Source organism: Molossus molossus, unplaced genomic scaffold (genome assembly GCF_014108415.1).
Source record: "Molossus molossus isolate mMolMol1 unplaced genomic scaffold, mMolMol1.p scaffold_m16_p_19, whole genome shotgun sequence".
In the NCBI taxonomy this organism is placed as follows: Eukaryota; Metazoa; Chordata; class Mammalia; order Chiroptera; family Molossidae; genus Molossus; species Molossus molossus.
In genome coordinates, this window is record NW_023425354.1 from 46264848 (window position 1) to 46287509 (window position 22662).

At 39.2% G+C, this 22662-nt stretch overlaps 1 protein-coding gene across 5 annotated transcripts in view; it reads right to left on the bottom strand.

Annotated features, from left to right (window-relative positions):
• Positions 1-22662, bottom strand: part of RABEP1 (rabaptin, RAB GTPase binding effector protein 1) — a 130912-nt gene that overhangs the window by 20562 nt on the left and 87688 nt on the right. For all 5 annotated transcript variants that reach the window (XM_036268064.1, XM_036268068.1, XM_036268067.1 and 2 more), the window contains 4 exons: positions 22022-22153; positions 15500-15967; positions 14151-14255; positions 12403-12519 (listed from right to left, as the gene is read on the bottom strand). In XM_036268064.1, coding sequence (XP_036123957.1) covers positions 12403-12519; positions 14151-14255; positions 15500-15967; positions 22022-22153 — 822 coding nt within the window. The remainder of the gene's footprint in view (positions 1-12402; positions 12520-14150; positions 14256-15499; positions 15968-22021; positions 22154-22662) is intronic.

Sequence of the window (22662 nt, forward strand, 5' to 3'; positions counted from 1 at the left end):
ATTAACTCACTGTAACCACTCATCATTCATTCCACAGGTATGTGTGCATCTGCTGTGTACAAACCCTCAGCATTTCAGATAACAATGCAGTACCAAAGCCTCTGGGATCACGTGTTGCCATACATAAACAAACAGCATTGTAGGGACCTCTAGATACAGATATGAATCCATGTGACCTAGTATCAATATTAATCTTAAAGAAGCTTACAAATTAAAAAGAAACTCTGTCCATAAAAAATGCACACAGTTTAAAGGATAAATTAATCTTTTTTTCTGAATAGCTGAAATTTTCTAAGATGGTTAGCTAAGAGCAATAAACACATGATTAGTTTCACTGATCTCCAATCTCCCCTGAATTAGTTTTAGTGTTCCTGAGGAAGGGTTTATATGAAATTGGTGACTCATACATAAGAGTTATAAAATAGCCCAGCTGGTGTGACTCAGTGGTGCACCAAGAGATCTCCAGTTTGATTCCAGGCCAGGGCACATGCCCAGGTTGTCGACTAAATCCCAAGTAGAGGCATGCAGGAGGCCCTCATTGATGTTCTCTCACTCATGTTTCTATCTCTCTTCCTCTCTCTCTAAAATCAATAAAAGAAAAAAACAAAAACTTCTTTAAAAAAAATTATAAAATGAATCAAAATAAATCTGTTGAGACATTTAAAAAATTATGTCAGGCCCTGGCCAGTTTGGCTCAGCGGTTAGAATGTCGGCCTGCGGTCCAGAGAGACACGGGTTTAGTTCCTGCTAAGGGCATGTACCTCAGTTGCAGTTTGTCCCCGGCCCTGGTTGGGTCGTGTGAGTGGCAACCACCCGATGTGTCCCTTTCACGTCGCTGTCTCTCTCTCTCCCCTTCCCACTCTATCTGAACAAAAAAAGAGAGAAAAGAATAAAGAAAAAATGTCCTCATGTGAGGAGAAAAAAAATAAATTAATAAAAAATAAAAAATTATGTCAGAATTCTGCTTCTGTAGTAGTGATTTGGATAATGCGAACCAATCTTTCTATTGAGAATTAGAAAAATGAGACCGAATATTAAAGACATCTACTTGAAGGCATTAAAAAACAAGGCAAAGACAATCACGGTGCACAGGACCAGAATAAGGACACTGGCGTGTTGAGTGCAGCATCTGGAACAGAGGAATGTGCCAATTCCAAAAGAAACAGATGTGAAACTGAGAAGCTGAGCATTTGAGAGTCCCAAGATAGGGTTGCAAAAGTTAAGAGTCTGGGATCTATTTCCCAAAGGGATCTGTGGTAAACACACTGCACTTTAGATTGGGTCCCCAAAGAACCACACCTGAGAGTAACAAAAGTATTTAAAATAATACAATCCCCCCCCACATAATAATAATACAACCTTCACAACTTCCTATAATCTCAATTCCAGTAACTGGATTAAGGTGATGCAGTACTGTTAGTACCATTAGTTGCCTGCCTCTTATAAGGAAAATGCCTTTATATTATTTCAACAGTTTTTCATATACAATGTCTAGCACTCAAGTAAAAATGCACAAGAAAATATGATGAAAAACAAAAGGAAATGAAAAAAAAAACAGATAATAGAAACAGATCTACAATGAATTCAGATATGTAAATTACTAGAGGCAGCCTTTTATTTATTTTTTTCTTTATTGATTTTTAGGGAAGGGGGAAGGAAGAGGGAGAGAGAGAAACACTGATGAGAGAGAACACTGACTGGCCTCCTCCTACATGCCCCCATACTGGGGATTGGGCCCACAACCTGGGCGTGTGCCCCGACCGGGAATCAAACTGGTGACCTCCTGGTGCATGGGTCAACGCTCAACCACTAAGCCTCACTGGCTGGATGAGATTTGTGTACTTTAATGTATATATATATATCTCAAGAAAAATAGTTTTTTTTCAAGAGACATAACTGGCTGGGGATATTCCAATTATGATGAAAGAAATCATTCAGAGATCCAAGAAACCCCATGAACCCCCAATAGGATAAATAGAAAAAACAAACAAACAAAAACCCCACCTCAGTATAGCACAGTAATACTGCCAAAAATAAAAGCCAAAAAAATAAAAATAAAAATAGCCAGGGAAATAAATAACATTTTCTCTTCAAAGGAGCAACAGTAACACTGATAGATGACTTCTCATCAGAAACATGGAAGCCAGAAGCAATGGAATAATACCGTCAAAGTGCTGAAAGAAAATAACAAGTGCTCACACTTCTACAGTTGGCAAAAGTATTTTTCTTGTGCTGTCCAAGATGGACTAAGTCTACTATGGCCTTACTCTCCTCTGATTACAGCCAAAAAACTCTAGATAAAATCCAAAAAGCAACTACCCGAGGACTCTAAAAAATATGCAGAAGTAGACAGTTTAGGAAGAGGGAAGTCAAATGGGAGGAACCAATTCATACAGGAGTGCAGGTTACTGTTTATTTGGGTTGTTTTTCTACTTTCTTGCCAGCATTAACCCAAGGGCTGCCACAGCTGTCAAGGTGCAAGCAACACAGGAGATAAAACTGTCTTTCTGATCCCAGGGCCAGAACAGGGTCCCTGTGAACTGAACATCAGAGGTAATCTCAGAGAGGAGAAAGCTAGAAAAAGGGTCCCCTAAATCCAAGTATAAACCAGTTCAAGTACCATACTCACCCTTGAGCTATGTATATACAGGGACAGATCCAAAGCAGCATTACAAAGGCTTTTACAAATAGATTGACATGAGGGATGGGGGTGAGGGAAGGTGAGCGAAGAGAAAAACCAAAGAACTTATATGCATAATGCACAACCATAGGACACAGACATTAGGTTGGGTAAAGCAGGGGGAGGGGGGTCATGGGGTAAAAAGGAGGGCATCTGTAATACTTTCAACAATAAAAAAATTTTTTTTTTAAATTAAAAGCAATGCTGCTGTGACATGGGAAAAAGAAAACAGACTGACATTAGGACTACCACTCAAAGAAGGCAGCAGAGAACCTCCAAACTGAACCTAATCAGATAAATGGAACTCAAAGTTGCACAATAAAATACTCATAATTCCCAGGCTATAATCTATAAGTAACTGACATGGAAAGAATCAGGAAAATGTGACCAATTATCAAGAAGAAAGAAAATCAACAAATGCCAACACCATGATAACCTTGATTGGAATTACCAAAAATTTTTAAGTAGCTACCTGTAACTATGCTGCATGAGGTCAAGGTAAATAATTCTGAAATTAATGAAAACATAGTTCTCAGAAGAAAAATACAAACTAAACAAGAGAACTACACAAAGATTTTACTATACATTATAGCATAGAATTTGGCACAAAGAATAGACAAACAGACCAATCTAACAAGACAGCGTCCCAAAAGTGACAACACATGTATATCATGTGATAGATGACACAGATTGCTTTGCAGAATAGTGGGGAAAAGATTATGTTTTCAACCACATTATATAGGAACTGGATATCCATGTAAAAAAATAAAGTTCGCCCTGGCCGGTTTGGCTCAGCGGTTGGAGCATCGGCCTGCGGTCCAGAGAGACCCGGGTTCGGTTCCCGCTAAGGGCATGTACCTCGGTTGCAGTTTGTCCCCGGCCCTGGTTGGTCGTGCGGGTGGCAGCCACTCGATGTGTCCCTTCACATCGATGTTTCTCTCTCTCTCTCTCCCTCGCTCTCCCTCCCGCTCTATCTGAACAAAAAATGGAAAAATGTCCTCGAGTGAGGATTAAAAAAAAATAATAATAAATAAAAATAAAGTTCACCCTCATCTACAGCATAAACTCCTTTCTAGATAGATGTTAGATATAACTGTGAGTGGCTGTAACAATAAAGCTTCTACAAAATATATAAAAATATCTTTATAACTCCATGCTAAGAAAACATTCTTTTAAAAACTGTGTCAACATTAACTAATCATAAAGAAAATATCGAGGACAGGAAAAATGGCGGCGGAGTGAACGGAAGCTACACAGACCGTCTCCCAGAACCAAACCGGAATTACAACTATAACACAGACAAATTGATGGGAAAAAGCAACAGAAAAGCAGCTTGCGAGGACCATACAACGAGGGACACTGACTCGATCCTGGTAGGCTTGCGAAGGCAGCTCGGCAGCGACCTTAGATGGAAGCGGAGCCCTCGGGTCACACTCCCAGGCGGCTCCACAGCGCAGAGCCAGGACAGAGGATGAAACAGCCACAGCCCCTCACCTTGGGCTCAGGCAGAGGGAGGGCAGACTGGACGGGAACTGTCGGGACACTCGGGATTTGGAGGGTACTCAGAGCTTTTGCTGAGTTGCAGCCACGCAGGACGGTCGCCATATTGCTCCTTCCCAGGGCTCTGGGGAGAGGCAGCAGCCCCTCCCTCGGAGATCCAACCCCACCCTGTGGGCCATTGAAGTGCTAATTGAAACTCATTGCCAACCAGCATCTGCCCCACCCTCATGAAATCCCCTTGTGCTGAGCAACTGAGGGAGTTTTTCAATCAACTGACAACCCAAAACTCACCAAGTAACCTAGACTGCTAGCCTCCAGGCAAAAAGCTAGAGGATTACAGTACCTTTCCTGGGCTGGCAACTTTAAACAGGAAAGTAAGACTTGACAGTGGTGTTCAACGTGGGTCCTCCCTCGCTCATCTAAACACAGGAGAGGGAGCCACAAACAGCAGCACACCAATACCCACAGGGAAAACTTGACAGGCTCCAAAAGCCCACTGTGATAGCCAAAATGGTGAAACAGAAACAGAAGCCAAATGAAAGAGCAAGAGACCTCCACCAAAGATGAGATCAATGTGGAGCAATTAGGCATGTTAACAGAGCTAGAATTCAGAGCCATGATCTTAAGGAAACTCAAAAGCATGAGTAAGGACATAGAGACACTGAAAATAAGCCAATTGGAAATTAAAAATCATCAAGAAGAGATAAAAAATGACATATCAGAAATGAAAAACACATTGGAAGGTTTAAAAAGCAGAGTAGAGGAAGCTGAGGACCGGATCAGTGATTTAGAAGACAGGGTAGAAAAAAATCAAACAATCAGAAAACCAAAAGGAAAAAACTATTAAAAAACAGGAAGACAGCTTAAGAGAACTGTGAGACAACTGGCAACGTAATAATATTCGCATCATAGGAGTCCCCGAAGAAGAAGAAAATGAGCAAGGGATAGAGAATATATTCAACAAAATAGTGACAGAAAAGTTACCTAATTTGGTGAAGGAAGAAGGCATTCAAGTTAAAGAAGCACAGAGAGTCCCAAGTAAGAAGAACCCAAACAGGCCGACACCAATACAAATAGTAATTAAAATGCCAAAAATTAAAGACAAAGAGAGAATCCTAAAAGCAGCAAGAGATAAGCAACAGGTTACCTACAAAGGAAACTCCATAAGGCTTCAGCTGATTCTCACAAGAAACACTACAGGCCAGAAGGGAATGGCATGAAGTAATCAAGGTCATGAAAAACAAGGATCTGAATCCAAGACTACTCTACCCAGCGAGGCTATCATTCAAAAGAGAAGGTCAAATAAAGAGCTTCCCAGACAAAAAAAGGCTAAGGGAATACATTAGCACAAACCAGCACTGCAAAAAATGTTAAAAGGACTGCTGTAATTAGCAATAGAAATGGGAAGAAAAATAGAACCACACTAAACAAAAATGGCAATAAATAAGTACATATCAATAATCACCTTAAATGTAAATGGATTGAATGCTCCCATAAAAAGACACAGAGTAGCTGACTGGATAAGAAAGCATGACTCATCTACATGTTGTTTACAAGAGACCCACCTCACAACAAAAGACTCACATAGGTTGAAAGTGAAGGGATGGAAAAAAATCTTTCAAGCAAATGGAAAGCAAAAAAAAGTTGGGGTAGCAATTCTCATATCTGATAAAACAGATTTCAAAATGAAGACCATAACTAGAGACAAAGACGGCCACTACATAATATTGAAAGGATCTATTCAACATGAAGATATAACCTTGATAAACATATATGCACCAAATATAGGAGCACCAAAATATATTAAAAATCTTCTGGAGGACTTCCAAGGAGAAATCGACAACAATACAATCATAGCAGGGGACTTCAACACCCCGTTGACAGCACTGGATAGATCCTCTAGACAAAAAAAATTAGCAAGGAAACAGAGACTCTAAATGAAGCACTAGACCAAATGAATTTAATAGATATCTACAGAGAATTACACCCCAAAACGACAGAATACACATTCTTCTAAAGTGCATATGGGACATTCTCAAAGACAGACCACAAGATAGGACACAAACTAAATCTCTACAATTTCAAGAAGATTGAAAACATATCAAGCATCTTCTCAGATCACAATGGGATGAAACTAGAATCAATTGCGACAAGAACATGCAAAGACATTTCAACACATGGAGGCTAAATAGCATGTTATTAAACAATAAATGGGTCACCGAGGAGATCAAGGAAGAAATTAAAAACTTCCTGGAAACCAATGAAAATGAACACACAACAGCACAAAATCTATGGGATGCAGCAAAAGCAGTTCTGAGAGGGAAGTTCATAGCACTACAGGCCTACCTCAAAAATTAAGAAAAAAAATTTTTTTTTTATCCTCACCCGAGGACACTTTTCCATTTTTTATTCAGATAGAGCGGGAAGGAGAGAGAGGAAGAGACAGAAACATCGACGTGAAAGGGACACCTCGAGTGGCCGCCACCCACACGACCCTCAAGGGCCGGGGACAAACCTCAGCCAAGGTACATGCCCCTAGTGGGAACCGAACCCAGGTCTCTGTGGACCGCAGGCTGACACCCAACCGCTAAGCCAAACTGGCCAGGGCTTTTTTTTTTTTTTTTTTTTAATCCTCACCCAAGGACATTTTTACATTTTTTGTTCAGGTAGAGTGGGAGGGAGAGAGAGGAACAGAGAGAGAGAGAAACATCGATGTGAAAGGAACACATCGAGTGGCTGCCACCCGCACGACCAACCAGGGCTGGGGACAAACTGCAACCGAGGTACGTGCCCTTAGCGGGAATCGAACCCGGGTCTCTCCAGACCGCAGGCCGACGCTCTAACCGCTGAGCCAAATCGGCCAGGGCAAGAAAAATTTCTAATTGACTGTCTAACCTCACAACTTAAAGAATTAGAAAGCAAACAAAAAGAAAACCCCAGAGCAAGTAGAAGGAAGGAAATAGTAAAGATCAGAGCAGAAATAAATGACATAGAGACCAAAAAAACAATTCAAAGGATCAATGAAACAAAGAGCTGGTTTTTCAAAAAGATAAACAAGATTGATGGACCCTTAGCTAGACTCACCAAGAAACAAAGAGAGAACCCAAATACACAAAATCAGAAATGAAAGAGGAGAAGTAACAACCAACACCACGGAAATACAAAAGATTGTTAACAACTACTATGAACAACTATATGGCAACAAATTTGACAATCTAAGCGAAATGGACAAATTTCTAGAAACACACAGTCTCCCAAAACTGGACCCAGAAGAGATAGAAAACTTGAACAGACCAATAACAACTAAGGAAATTGAAGAGGTAATCAAGACTCTCCCAGCAAACAAAAGCCCAGGTCCGGATGGCTTCATGGGGGAGTTTTACCGAATATTCAAAGAACTAATACCTATTCTCCTTAAACTATTTCAAAAAATTCAAGAAGAAGGAAGACTTCCAAACTCGTTTTATGAAGCCAGCATAACTCTAATTCCAAAACCAGTGACACTACGAAGAAAGAAAACTACAGGCCAATATCCCTGATGAACATAGACGCCAAAATCCTGAACAAAATATTAGCAAATCGGATCCAGAAATACATCAAAAAAATTATTCACCATGACCAAGTGGGATTCATTCCAGGGATGCAAGGCTGGTACAATATTCGCAAATCAATAAATGTGATACACCACATAAACAAAATGAAGAATAAAAACCACATGATCATATCAATAGATGCTGAAAAAGCATTCGACAAAATCCAGCATCCATTTCTGATAAAAACGCTCAGCAATGTGATAATAGAGGAATCATATCTCAACATAATAAAGGCCATATATGAAAGACCTACAGGCAACATCATACTCAATGGACAGAAATTAAAAACATTTCCATTAAGATCAGGAACAAGACTGGGATGTCTACTTTCGCCACTCTTATTTAACATTGTACTGGAAGTCTTAGCCACAGCAATCAGACATGAAGAAAAAATAAAAGAGATCCAAATTGAAAAGGAGGAAGTGAAACTGTCATTATTTGCAGATGACATGATATTATACATAGAAAACCCTAAAGATTCCATCAAAAATCTACTAGACTTAATAAATGAATTTGGCAAAGTAACAGGATACAAAATTAACGTCAAGAAATCGACGGCATTCTTGTACACCAATGATGAACTCACAGAAAGAGAATCTGAAAAAAGAATCCCATCGCCCTAGCCAGTTTGGCTCAGTGGTTGAGCGTCGGTCTGCGAACCAGAGAGTCCCCGGGTTCGGTTCCTGCTAGGGGCACGTACCATAAAAAAAAAAAAAAGAAAAAGAAAAAACAATCCCATTTACCATCGCGCCAAAAACATTAAGATACCTAGGAATAAAATTAACCAAAGAAGTAAAGGACCTATTTGCAGAAAACTACAGGTCATTTAAAAAAGAAATAGAGGAAGATATAAAAAAGTAGAAGCACATACCCTGTTCATGGATTGGAAGAATTAGCATCATTAAAATGTCCATACTACCCAAAGCAATCTATAGATTCAATGCAATCCCCATCAAAATACCAACGACATATTTCATAGAACTAGAACAAATACTTCAAAAGTTCATATGGAACCAGAAAAGACGCCGAATAGCCACAGCAATCTTGAAAAAAAAGAACAAAGTAGGTGGGATAACAATACCAGATATCAGGTTATACTACAAAGCGACTGTAACCAAAGCAGCCTGGTTCTGGCACAAGAACAGGCATATAGACCAGTGGAACAGAACTGAAAACCCAGAAATGGACCCAAGGCAATACGCTCAATTAATATTTGACAAAGGTGGCAAGAGCATACAATGGAGTAAAGACAGCCTCTTTAATAAATGGTGTTGGGAAAATTGGACAGCTACATGCAAAAAAATGAAACTAGACCATCAACTTACACCATACACAAAAATAAACTCAAAATGGATAAAAGACTTTAATGTGACCCGTGAATCCATAAAAATTCTAGAAGAAAATGTAGGCAACAAAATTTTGGACATCATACACAACAGAATTTTCATTGATACATCACCTAAGGGAACAGAAACAAAGGGAAAAATGAACACATGGGACTACATCAAACTAAAAAGCTTCTGCACAGCAAAAGAAACAATCATCAAAATGGAAAGGCAACCCACTGTATGGGAGAACATCATTGCCAATGATGTATCAGATAAGGGGTTAATTTCCAATATATATAGAGTGCTCATACAACTCAACAAAAGGAAGACAAAGAACCCAATTAAAAAATGGGCAGAGGAGCCCTGGCCAGTTTGGCTCAGCGGTTAGAGCGTCGGCCTGCGTCCGAAGAGACCCGGGTTCGGTTCCCGCTAAGAGCACGTACTTCAGTTGCAGTTTGTCCCGGGCCCTGGTCGGTCGTGCGGGTGGCAGCCACTCGATGTGTCCCTTCACGTCGATGTTTCTCACTCTCTCTCCCTTCCTCTCTCTCCCTCCCACTCTATCTGTACAAAAAATGCAAAAATATCCTCGGGTGAGGATAAAAAAAAAAAAAAAAGGGGGGGGGCAGAGGAGCTGAATAGACACCTCTCTAAACAGGACACACAAATGGCCAAGAGACGTATGAAGAAATGCTCAACATCACTAATCATCAGAGAGATGCAAATTAAAACAGCAATGAGGTATCACCTCACACCTGTCAGAATGGCCACCATCAACAAATCATCAAACAACAAGTGTTGGCGAGGGTGTGGAGAAAAGGGGACTCTAATACACTGCTGGTGGGAATGCAGACTGCTGCAGCCACTGTGGAAAACACTAAGTTGTTACCTCAAAAAATTAAAAATTGAACTTCCATTTGACCCAGTGATCCCACTTCTAGGAATATAGCCTAAGAAGCCTGAAACACCCATCAGGAAGAATATATGTACCCCCATGTTCATAGCAGCACTATTTACAATAGCTAAGATCTGGAAACAGCCCAAGTGTCCACCAGTAGACGAATGGATAAAAAAGCTGTGGTACATATACCCCATGGAGTACTATGCAGCGGTAAGAAAGAAAGATCTCTTATCCTTTGAGATGACATGGAGGGACCTGTAAAGTATTATCCTATGTGAAGTAAGCCACGCAGAAAAGGACAAATACCACATGATCTCACTTATATACGGAATATAATGAACATAACATTCTGAGGAATACAGTAGACCCAGAAACATGGAAGTAGGGCACAGACTGACATCCCTCAGAAGAGGGGGTGGGGGGGGGGGTGAGGAGAGATAAACCACAGAACTTATATGCATGACCAATGGACATGGACAACTAAGCCGGGGACGGGGCGGGGGTGGGGTAGGGAGGGGGGTGCCAATGGGGTAAAAAAGGTAAAATATCTGTAACAAAAAAATAAATAAATAATTTAAAAAAAAAAGAAAAAGAAAATATCAATAAATTTAACTACATTAAACTTAAGAACTTCTGTTCATCAAAAGACACCATTAAAATAATGAAACCAAACCCTGGCTGGTTTGGCTCAGGGGTTAGAGTGTCAGCCTGTGGACCAAAGAGTCACAGGCTTTATTCTAGTCAGGGAATATACCTAGATTGCGGTTCAGTCCTGGCACTGGTTGCGGTCCTTTGGGAGGCAATCATTCGATGGGTCTCTCCCCCATCCATGTTCTCCCCACCCCAATCTAAAAATGAACGGGAAAATATCCTCGGGTGAGGATTAAAAATAATAGTAATAATAATAATAAAAAAATATATTGGCTAGAAGACATCTGCAACACAAATCACTAAAAGGCACCAATAAGATTATATGTAAAACTCCTAACAAATCAGAAAAACAACTTAAAAATTTTTAAAAAACAATGCAATAGAAAAATGAGCATAAGACTTGAGAAGGAATCTCACACACACACACACAAAATGATATCCCAATAGCCAATTAACATGAAAGATGCCAAATAATCTCAATGGTCATAAGAGAAGTGCAAACTAAGCCACAGTGAAATACCATTAAACACCCACCAAAATGGCTATAATTAAACTAACAAAATGAAGTCTGTCAAGACTGTGGACCCACAGGAATTGTTCTCATACACTGCCTGTGGGAGTATAAATTCATACCACCACATTGCAAAACTCTTGGGCATTAGTATCTACTAAAGCGGATATACATTTTGAATATTCTGACCTAGTCATTTCACTCCTAGGCATATACCCACCAGAAACATGTGCAACAGGCCTTATATAGAAATTTCAAAGTAGAATTATTCATAATATCCCATAACTGGAAACAACCTAAATGCTTACTGTGATATAACCATACATTGGTACAACTATACAACAATGAAAATGAACATACTGCTACAAGCATCTTAAGAATCCCACAAGTTGGCCCTGGCCAGTTTGGCTCAGCAGTTAAGAGCATCGGTCTGCAGACCAATGAGTTGCGGGTTTGATTCCGCTCAAGGGCACATACCTCGGTTGCAGTTTGTCCCCTGCCCTGGTCGGTCGGGGTCATGCAGGAGGCAATCAGGTGATGTGTCACTTTCACATCAAAGTTCCCCCCCACCACCACTCTATCTTAAGATAAATAGAAAAATATCCTCAAGTGAGGATTAAAAAACAAAATCTCACAAGTTGAATCGAGGAAGACAGACACAAAAGAATACAAACTATATGATTCATTTGTTAAAATAAAAATAATAAAGACAACACTAATCTAATGGTGTTAGATTTGGGACAGTGTTAGTGACCTCTGAGGAAGGGGTGGTAAGTAGAGGGGAAAGTGAAGGTTTCTGGGGTACTGGCTAATGTTCTATTACTTGATTTTGATGTGGTTACACAGACGTTAGATTCTGGTATATCTAGGTTTTTACTATGAATGCTATACTTTTAAAAAGTCAAAAAGGGGGAGCTAATAATAAAAATAAATAAATAAAAGTAAAAAATAAAAAGTAAAAAAAAAAAGATCTTGTCAGCAAGTGTGTTGTGCAGCACAAAATACAAATAAAAAACAAAGGGGAAAGGAGAATCAGCCTCCTGATATTCATGAACCAGTTATTTCAAAAGTTATTTTTTTAAATTTGTAAAACAGATACCAGGAAAAAAAATAGTAAAAGGGGAAAATAAAATTTCCAAATCTTCAAGGCAAGAAAAAAACATTATTATGTTTTCAGAATTTTTAAATTTAAACAACCCAGTCATCTCCCATGGGTCACATTCTAAAAACCCTCATTTTACCTGATGACTTGAATCTTCAGTGCTCTGCTTTATGAAGTCTTCTAGCTCCTGTTTATCTTTCATTGTCTTCTCTAACTGGTCATTTGCTTGCCTTAGCATCACCTGTAGTTTTTTCACCTACACAGTTTTAAATGTCAATGAGAAGAAAGTACCAGAACTGTTTTATAAACTGAAAAAAACCCGTAACTCCAAATTTTTTTAATGTAACCTTTCTTTCCCTGAAAAGCATCATAGATTTGTCAATTCAGAAAAAAATGAGATGAATGACCTAATTTGATTACTATACTGTGCTTTACAGTTAACAAATCATTTTTCACATACATTATGTCATTTTCAATATCTGCTTTTTCTCCTGGGTTCTCTAGGCTAGGACACTGAACTCCTTTGCTAGTATATCCTCTGCCTTCAATTCACAATACATTCTTTCTAAAACAAAAGTCAAATCGTATTACCATTTCCCTACTTAGAATCCCTACATGTCTCCCTACAGGGTAAAATTTAAATCCCTTCAATCATCATCCCTCCCCAGTGATCTCATCATGACCTTTTCTCTGTAGTTTCCTCTCCCATGATTTAATCACACACACCCTTTGCCCAGCCACATGAACTATTCATACTTCCAAGAACACATCATTTTCTTTCATAACTGTTCTTTTGTATGACTTTCCTCTCCTTGAACACCCTTTCCCTCATTTTTCCCCCTAATTAATTTTTACTCCAGCTCTAAAAGAAATTTAGCTCACGTGTCACCCACAAGTGTTGGTCAACTGAGCCCCCGTCCCTCCTTTAGTTGTCAGGTACCTCTAGTGTGTACATCTCAGGAACAAACTATATTGAACTGATGGCTTGGCTGGCAATACTGAAAGCTCTTTATGGGCAGTAAGTCCTGTCCTACCTATATCTGAATATCCAAGATTCAGCAAAATGCCAACCACAGTTGATGAATCAATAATAAAATGTCTACCTATGAAGGCCAAGATAGCTCATTCCAACGCCACATTATCAGAGGCTAACCTATTTCACAAATAGCTTTAGAAATTTACCCATTCAATTATCTATGAAAAAAAGCATATATCAGGAAATCAATGCAATGGCATTTGAAAATATTAAACCATCATTCTAATATGCTTAAACTTATTTTGAAGACTAAGGGAATAATCTTCATAACAAAGAAAAATAAGGAAATACAAGAAAAAATTCTTTTCCTTACATATACTCACAAGTCTACTCTCACTAAATTCCACATTTCCTAAATGTTGCCAAGGAGCCCATTATTAGGGACTGTATTTGTAAAGGGTACTTGTCCATTTCAGTATACCAGATCGACCTAATCTTAATTTCTGTGATCCTATAAATTCAACAAATTTATGACAAGTAGGCAATAAGCAATGAAGATTCCAAAAACTGATTAACATAACATTCAATAAATTTTCCATATTTATAAACTCATGACAATATCACTTTTAGGCCCTGGGCAGACCGGCAGGTTGGGAGGGAAGACGTACCAGTGCTTCCAAAAGAACTGAGCTCACCTGTGTGGTGTTGGACACGCTAATGAAGCAAAGATACAAGCAGAGGGTCTAGTGCACTCCCACTGGAAATGTTAACTGACACTGCACGTACCAGATTATTTCATATTTAACAAGATGGATATACTTCATAAAGCAAATGGGAGGGGGGAAAACAATTCTGCACCTCCAAAGAAAACTACAATGCTCACCAATTTAGCATACCCAAAATAAACTCACCTGGTCTCTTGTTTCGGCCTCCTGAATCTGAATTCCTTGTAATTGTTTTTCATAATTGGAACACATATCACAACGTCTACCAAGTTTATTTCCAGCATTATGTACCTGAAGGGCACCAAAATTACCTCTTATCAGGCAGAACAAAATAATTCTACATCACATACTTGAGGAACACATGCAGTCTTACCTATGTTACTCAAAATAGAACATGGAGTAAACAATTTCTTCAGGGACTTAAGTCAAGAAGTTCAACATAGGGTCGGATTCTAAAAAGTCATAAGCTCTAATACAAGTATGATAGAAAAACAAGGAATACAACTTTACTACCCAGAGACTAAGTGCCACAAAACACCACATTTGAGGAAAACATAAAGCAAGCAAAAGGTACTACACTGTGGAACTCACAATTTAAACCCAGACAAGGAAGGGGATAGGAGGAGGAACCAGTGCCAATTAACCATTTCACCTGCTCCAATTACAAAGTAGGTATGAAACTATAAGTAGCACCTTCTCACCTTAGAAAAGGAGAATAGTTTTTTTCAGGCTTAATAAGCTGTTCTAACTTACTGATTGACAGCTTCTTTAAAGAGAAGTTAGCTCCGAGTAAAGGAAAGCACCGGGAGTCAGAAAACCTGGATTCTAACCCAGGTTTTGCTGCTAAGTTTAAAGGGAAACTTAAGCCACTCACTTGACCTTTTGAGTTTGTTTCTTCATCTGTAAATTGGGGACAATCATGTCCTGACGGCCTCATTATTATCAAGAAGCTCAAAGAGATGAGGTATGTGAAAGGACTTTGTAATCTGTAAAGCACTACACAAGTATATAAGTTTTTATCTCTTATCTTCTGAATTTACAAATACAATGAGAAGGAAAAATAACCTCATTAAAGGTTGCCCTTCTTTCTCTCCCATATTTTCTACCCCTCCTTAAATTCACTCTCAGCATCAATTGCTCACAAGCATTTGCAATTAAGATCTCAAGGAAATATGAAAGAGGAGGACTCTTGGAATAAATTGAGGTTATAGAAACTGCAAAACAAACCAAATTCAGAACACTCTAACTTAAACTTAGCTATGCTATTCCTATTCAGGCAGACTGCTCCAACATCAGAGTTGTGACTTCAGGTAGAGAAACTCACACTTAATGCCTCAGCTAGTTAGTTCCTTCTCCATCATAATCACCTGCAATAGCCAAAGCAGACTACACAAGGGTCAGACGATATAGGTTAATATCCACTTGCTAGCAGCATGTGCATGTATTGACTCCAGGGACTATCTTCGTAACAAACAATAAACCAGTTACCCAGCATCGCTCAAAGTGATCAGGAGGGGAAAAAAAAGGTAACTCACCTCTTTCTGCAGGAGATTCCATTCTGTCTCACTGACTAAGCGATAACCACTGGGGGACACATACGCACTTTCCATACCCTGGGTGACACTGGAGAGCAGGGACGCCGTCTCTTCTTGTTCTGGTGTCATTGCCTTGATTGCTCTTTCCTGATCTTTGGTTAACGTAAACCCACTTGGCATTTGCAGCGACCCAAGAGATGCAGTATCAAAGTTCTCAGACACTGAATCTGCTCCTACCAGTGGTCCAAAATCTGATTCATCCAGGTTTCCAGCAGATTTTGCTTTGTAGTTATAGCCTAAAGCTTTGGATTGCAGTGAGCCTGAGGTTCCCAAGCTGTCTGTAGACTGTGCTCTCCTGAGTCCATCTTTAAACATGTCATTGTCCAATTTACTGAATGGATCTCCAGATGGCAACAGTAAATCTGCATCTAAGGAATGGACTGAACCATGGGTACTATCTAAATGCTCCTGTAATGTGAAAATATATATTGTCACGTTAGAAAATTTTCTGTATTTTCAAAAAGGAAAACTACCATATGTTAGAAGTATTTTGCCACATGTTATACATGATAATCATTAGTGTGTTACCTTCATGTATTTATTGAACAAACATTTACTGAGTATCTTCTATATGCTAGGCACTAAACCAGGCACTTGGAATACAACTGTGATACAAGCAAAATATAACTTGCAGCCTATGAGTTCAGGAGACAACTGTGAGCAACCTCTGACCTCAAGATGCTTATGGCTTCATGAAAAACTAAACAAGTAAGTAAGCTATCAGAATATTGCATTTAATAAAATGATAGGCTACAATCATGTATTGAATGCGTTAGTAACTCAAGGAGAGGAATTTAGTCCACACATAAGGTGTCAGAAAAGGTCTGCTGAAATTCAGTGCTGAATATGTTGAATGTAAGATGCCTATTGTACACCCAAGTGGAGATGTCCACCCAATAGAGGGACATACAAGTCTTTAGTTACAGACTTGGGAGTAACCATCGTATAATGATCATTCAAGTCATGGCAGCAAATTAGAACACCTAAGATGAATCTGTAGGATGAGAAGAAGGTCAAGGGAAGAACCCTGAAAAGCACATTTTGGGAATGGACAGAGGAAGGAGTAGCCAGAGTGGCAAAAGTGAAATGAGGGTAATGTGGTATGCTGGAAACCAAGTTTCAAGCAAGGTGTAATAAACATGTTAAATGTGGTGCATTAAGTAAAAGAAGCCAGGCGCTAAATATCGTTTGATTCCATTATATGAAATGTCCAGATAGGTAAGTCCACAGAGACCAAACACAAATTAGTGGTTACCAGAGGCTGAGAGGAAAAGAGAATGGGGAGTGACTCCTTATACAGGGTCTCGTTTTGGGGGGTGATGAAACGATTTGAAACTAGACAGAGGTGATGGTTGCATAACATTGTAAATGCATTAAATGATACTCTACTTTAAATGGTAAATTTTATGTTATATGAATTTCATCTCAATTTTTAAAAATGTGATGCAGCACAGTCCCAACATTAAAAAGACACCAGTGCCATTCCGTGATGCAGATGCACAGCTAGTGGGGACTAGGAAACAAGGACAATGCAGCAAGTTTCTCGTGAAACTGAATGTACTCAACCTGAAGTACTAGCCTTTATTTTAAGATAATTGCCTTTCTACTTTTTGTTGTTAAACGCCCTTCCTTTTATCAACTAGAAAAGATTGTGGAATACAGATTTCTTTTTAATGTTTAAAAAATATCCTTACTTAGTATAAGAAAAAGCTGACAACTTTTATGTTAAGTTCTCCATTTCTTTCCTTTTAAATATTTTTTTCATCTGTGAAATTCAGATGACTAAGGAACACAAATGAGGAAAGGAGACAGGGGCTGAAAAAGTGTAATGGCCAATTAAAAAACCCACTACCATGATGGTAACAGCATAAGGAATACTTGTAGGGAAGTATAAACTGTTATTGTGTTTTCATAAGATGATCCAACAATATGTTTTAATACCTTAAAAATGTTTATATCCTCAAACTTAGCAGTTCTTTCCCCAAGAACTTATACTAAAGAAGTAATCAGATAAGTCCATAATAATTTTTGTACAAAAAAGAATTATATATAATAGCATTATGTCATTACTCATAATAACAAAATTTTATAGTAAAAAACAGGATGAACTTGACTACATACACATATATATATATATCACTATGTAAGTAGTGTTGTTTTTATTCATTTTTTTATTTTAAGTACTGTTTTTTAATTTTCTATATTTTACAATGTTTTTGACATTTGGGGGCCTTGCTGGCCAGAGAGAGATTGCCCCTCTCAAGCTAGCTAATTCCTAGATTAAACAACTTGCCTACAAAATGCCTTTTATATACAAATCAACCAATCCTGAATCCATACCCCCAAATACTTCCTTAATCTAACTCATATACCAAGCCAGTACTTCCTATACCCCCAAAAACCCCTGGAATTATTCAAACTAGCCAATCGTATGCTGTTTACCCTGCCTTGCCTTCCCTTTCCCTCAAAATCCCCAATAATGGCTCTAGTCCATGCTTTGCCCTTGCTCCTGTTCTGCCTCATGACCAATTCTGGGTCTTCTCCAGGTGGCTCTGCATGGTGTGCCATGACTTATTTCTAAACTTTTCTTTCACTGGCACTGACCTCTCCATGTTATCCCTCATTCACTTTTACAAATTAAAACCTGGGCACCAATCAATTAGTAGGAGAGTAAGAAATTATGGTACATATTCATACTGAAATATGTCAGCCACAAATATCATTTTTGGAAAAAACATTTACTGATGTCTCAAAACCTTTAAAGCAGCAGTTCTCAACCTGTGGGTCACGACCTTTTCACAGGGGTGGTTTAAGACATACAGTAGCAAAATTACAGTTATGAAGTAGCAACAAAAATAATTTTATGGTTGGGGGTCACCACAACATGAGGAACTGTATTAAAGGGTCACGGCATTAAGAAAGTTGAGAACCACTGCTTTAAAGCTAGATCTAAGTGGACTGGCAGGGGGTGATATGTAAAACATTATGTACCCTGGATGGTGTGCTCAGTGGTTAGAGCATCAGCCCATGAACCGAAGGATCTTGGGTTTGATTCCCAGCCAGGGGCACATGCCTGGGTTGCCGGTTTGATCCCCAGCCCAGTCGGGGTGCATGTGGGAGGCAACCAATCAATGTGTCTCTCACATCAATGCTTCTCTCTCTCTCTCTCTCTCTTTCCCCCTTCCTCCCTCCTAGTCTCTCTGAAAAATCAATGGAAAAAATATCATCAGGTGAGGGTTAAAAAAACACAACACATTATGTAGAGTTACAATTGGATTATATTTAAAAAGTGCAAACAAAAACACATGTACATTAACTTGGGGAAAAAAATAGAGAAAGAGGGAAAGGAGAGGTACATATCAAAATATTATTGGTGATTATCTCTGGGCAGAATTACCTTCTAGTTATGTTTATTTATTTATTTTTTTGTCGTTTTTTGTTTGTTTGTTTTGGGGGGGCCTTAAACCCATAGGACTGTGACTTTATTTATTTATTTATTTAGGAATGTGCCCCTAGCAGAAACCTAACCCAGGACTCTCTGGTCCACAGGCCGATGCTCCAACCGCTAAGCCAAACCGGCCAGGGCATTATGTTTATTTTATATACCTTCCTATATTTCCCCAATTTTTCTATAATAAACATATATTACCTTTATAGTGAGAAAAGCATATTCTAAGCAATATGCTTTTTAGAAGATATGAGGTCCTACAAATTTAAATGTTTTTAATCAATAAATATGACTAAGTTTCAAAGCATTCCATATTAACTTCAAACAAACAGGCTAAAATAAACTGTCATGATTCTCAACATAAAACAAATATTCAGAATTCTAAAAGATATTGCAAATGTCAGGAAATAATGTTATACACAATATATCCTAGATCTGTTAAGACAGAATCAAAAATAAGAAAAAGGCTTCATTGTAAATCACAAAAATACCTCCCTTCCCTATTTCCCTGCTAAAATATCTGGAAATGTTTGAAACTTTTTCAAACATTCCTGGACACAGGACTGCATGACACAGAAAGAAACCACATATTTGGCAGTACTCAAAAGTTGAGATATTCTCCTGGGAACCTAACTATTAAAAAAAAAATACACAGCAGAATCAAGCACAATGATCCTCAGTGTATGATCAAAAACAAAGAATGCAGAAAAACAATTACATCATACTTTTCAATGTCCACTAGGATTTTTTTAACTTTTATTTTCAATCCTCACCTGAGGATATTTTTCCATTGATTTTTCAGATAGAGTGGGAGGGAGGGAGGGAGGAAGGGAGGGAGAGACACATCGACCAGCCACCTCCTGCTCGACCCCAACCAGGGCCAGAGCTGGGCACTGAACTGTAATCGAAGTACATGCCCTTGACCAGAATCAAACCCACAACTCTCTGGGATGACACTCTAACCCATGAGCCAAACCAGCCTGGGCTAAACTTCTCTTTTTAATGTCAAACAATCCATAAGCATGATAATATAAGCCACCAGGAATGGCTCAGAGTAAATATGCAAACTAAACAGAAACACGGGAAACCTCTGAAAAGTGGGAGGACCCTTAATCCAATTTAACGGAAACTGATTTACCAGTCCAAGAAAGGAGACAGGGTAGGAGAGTGAGTATACAATTCTAAACAGCAGGGATAGTGTAAACAAGGCACACGAGCACTGACAGTAAGTAGAAAGGTCTGGCTGTGATAAAGTGGACAGCACAGTAAGGCTGGAAGCATCTTTCAATTGCAAAAGCGCTCCTTGTATGCCAAGTTAGGGACCGTTTTTAGTTTTTAACCTAAAGGCAATAAGAGAAGCATTTCCATCATTGAAGAGGAGATACCAACATGAGTCTTGAGGAACCAACAGAAGGATTTCAATACTCAGAAAGGCAGAGGGAGATAAGCATTCCAGGTGAAGAAACCAACATACAAGGTGGGGAGTGTAGCACAAGACAACCAATGTGGCTAAAACAAAGTGAATGGCCTCGATGATCTGAGTGAGGAACTTGCACTTAATTATGTAGGCAATGGGAGGCAGTGGTGTTTTGAGGAGTGGAATGGCCTGGCTGCAGCTGCACTTAAGAAAAGTAAACCTGACAGTAATGCTGAAGGTGCAGTGGAGTGGGACAGGCTGAAGATAGGAAATGAGGAGGCCCTAGCTACCATGTGGATGAGGTGATGAGACCTCAGGAACACCACCTTACACTTTCCACCTCCTGGTCCCTCTACCCCGCCCACTCCCAATACCTGAAATGTTCTACCCTACCCCATCACAATCTGCCAAACCTCAACTACTATTCTCAGGGTGTAAGACAGTTTTGCTCAGCGGTTAGAGTGTTGGCCCGCAGCCCAGAGAGACCTGGGTTCGGTTCCCGCTAAGGGCACGTACCTCGGTTACAGTTTTGTTCCCAGCCCTGGTTGGGCCATGCAGGTGGCAGCCACTCAATGAGTCCCTTTCACGTTGATGTTTCTCTCTCTCTGTCTCCCTCTCCCTCCCTCCCACTCTATCTGAACAAAAAATGGAAAAATGTCCTCGGGTGAGGATTAAAAAAAATAAAAAAAACCTAATTACTGGTTAATACTTAATATATGCGATAGAGCCCTGGCCGGTTTGGCTCAGCGGTTGGAGCGTCGGCCTGCGGTACAGAGAGACCCGGGTTCGGTTCCCGCTAAGGGCATGTACCTCGGTTGCAGTTTGTCCCCGGCCCTGGTTGGTCGTGCGGGTGGCAGCCACTCGATGTGTCCCTTCGCATCGATGTTTCTCTCTCTCTCTCTCTCCCCCTCCCTCCCGCTCTATCTGAACAAGAAATGGAAAAATGTCCTCGGGTGAGGATAAAAAAAAAAATATATGCGATAGGGAGTTAAGTGTTTCAATATTTTAGATAATCTCTTTTAAACAAAAAGCTCAAAGTATTAGCAACATTATTTATATAAAAATATTTAGCAGATATTAAAGATTTCATCTGTTTTCATTTTGAAACCACTAGATAAAAAAACATTTAATTATTTCAGAAACTGTAAGAGACATTGCATCATGTTTCAAATAGTACTACTACTTATAACACCATAAGAATGACTGAAAGTAAATATTATTATTATGTTTTTTTAATCCTCACCCGAGGACATTTTTCCGTTTTTTGTTCAGATAGAATGGGAAGAGGGGGAAGAGAGAGAGAGAGAAACATCGACGTGAAAGGGACACATCGAGTGGCTGCCTCCCGCATGACCTAACCAGGGCCGGGTACAAACTGCAACCAAGGTACATGCCCTTAGCGGGAACTGAACCCGGGTCTCTCTGGACCACAGGCCAACGCTCTAACTGCTGAACCAAACAGGCCAGTGCAATATTATCATTTTATCTAATGTTCAGCTAGTAGTTAGACATTTCCCATGACAATGTAACTGATTAATGTATGAGAAGCTAAACTGGTAACATCATTATACAATAATTTTAATTAGACTGACTATACCTCTTCATTTGATAACTGGGCTGAAGATTCTTCATGAGTTAAAGCACACACTACTGGTACTTTCACTTCTTCCTCGACGTCTGTTTTTTTGTGGTCCTTTCTCTTATTAAGTCTTTGTTGCTCATCTTCCTCCTAAAAGTTAGGAAGAAAAAATATACATATATTTTTAGATATACAAGTAATTTATATTTAATGATTTATGTACTGCGTTAACCACCATAAACAAAAAAGAACAAAAAATTTTATGAAGAGAAAACTGGACACTTAAGTTTGTTTTGTAATTAAGAGCATCTGGTCAAAACAAAATGTTTTAATACTTAGGCACAAAGTATGAACCCTAATAGGAACAAGTAATCAGAAAATAGCTTCCAAGAAAATATATAATGTGAAAGGCAAAACAAAAGAAAGCAAACCACCCCTCTTCTTCAAATGATCCAAGAAAGAAAATTTATATAGACCAGTCCTTCAGATCATTGTAGAAAACAAGAAAAAGTTATTACCCATCTATTAGAAAGATGTACAGCCCTGAACTGAGGTTGGTCAGGCATCATCCTGTGCACCAAAAGGTTGCCAGTTCAATTCTGGGTTGGGGCACATGCCGGAGTTTCGGGCAAGATCCCTGGGGGGGCATGCAGGAGGCA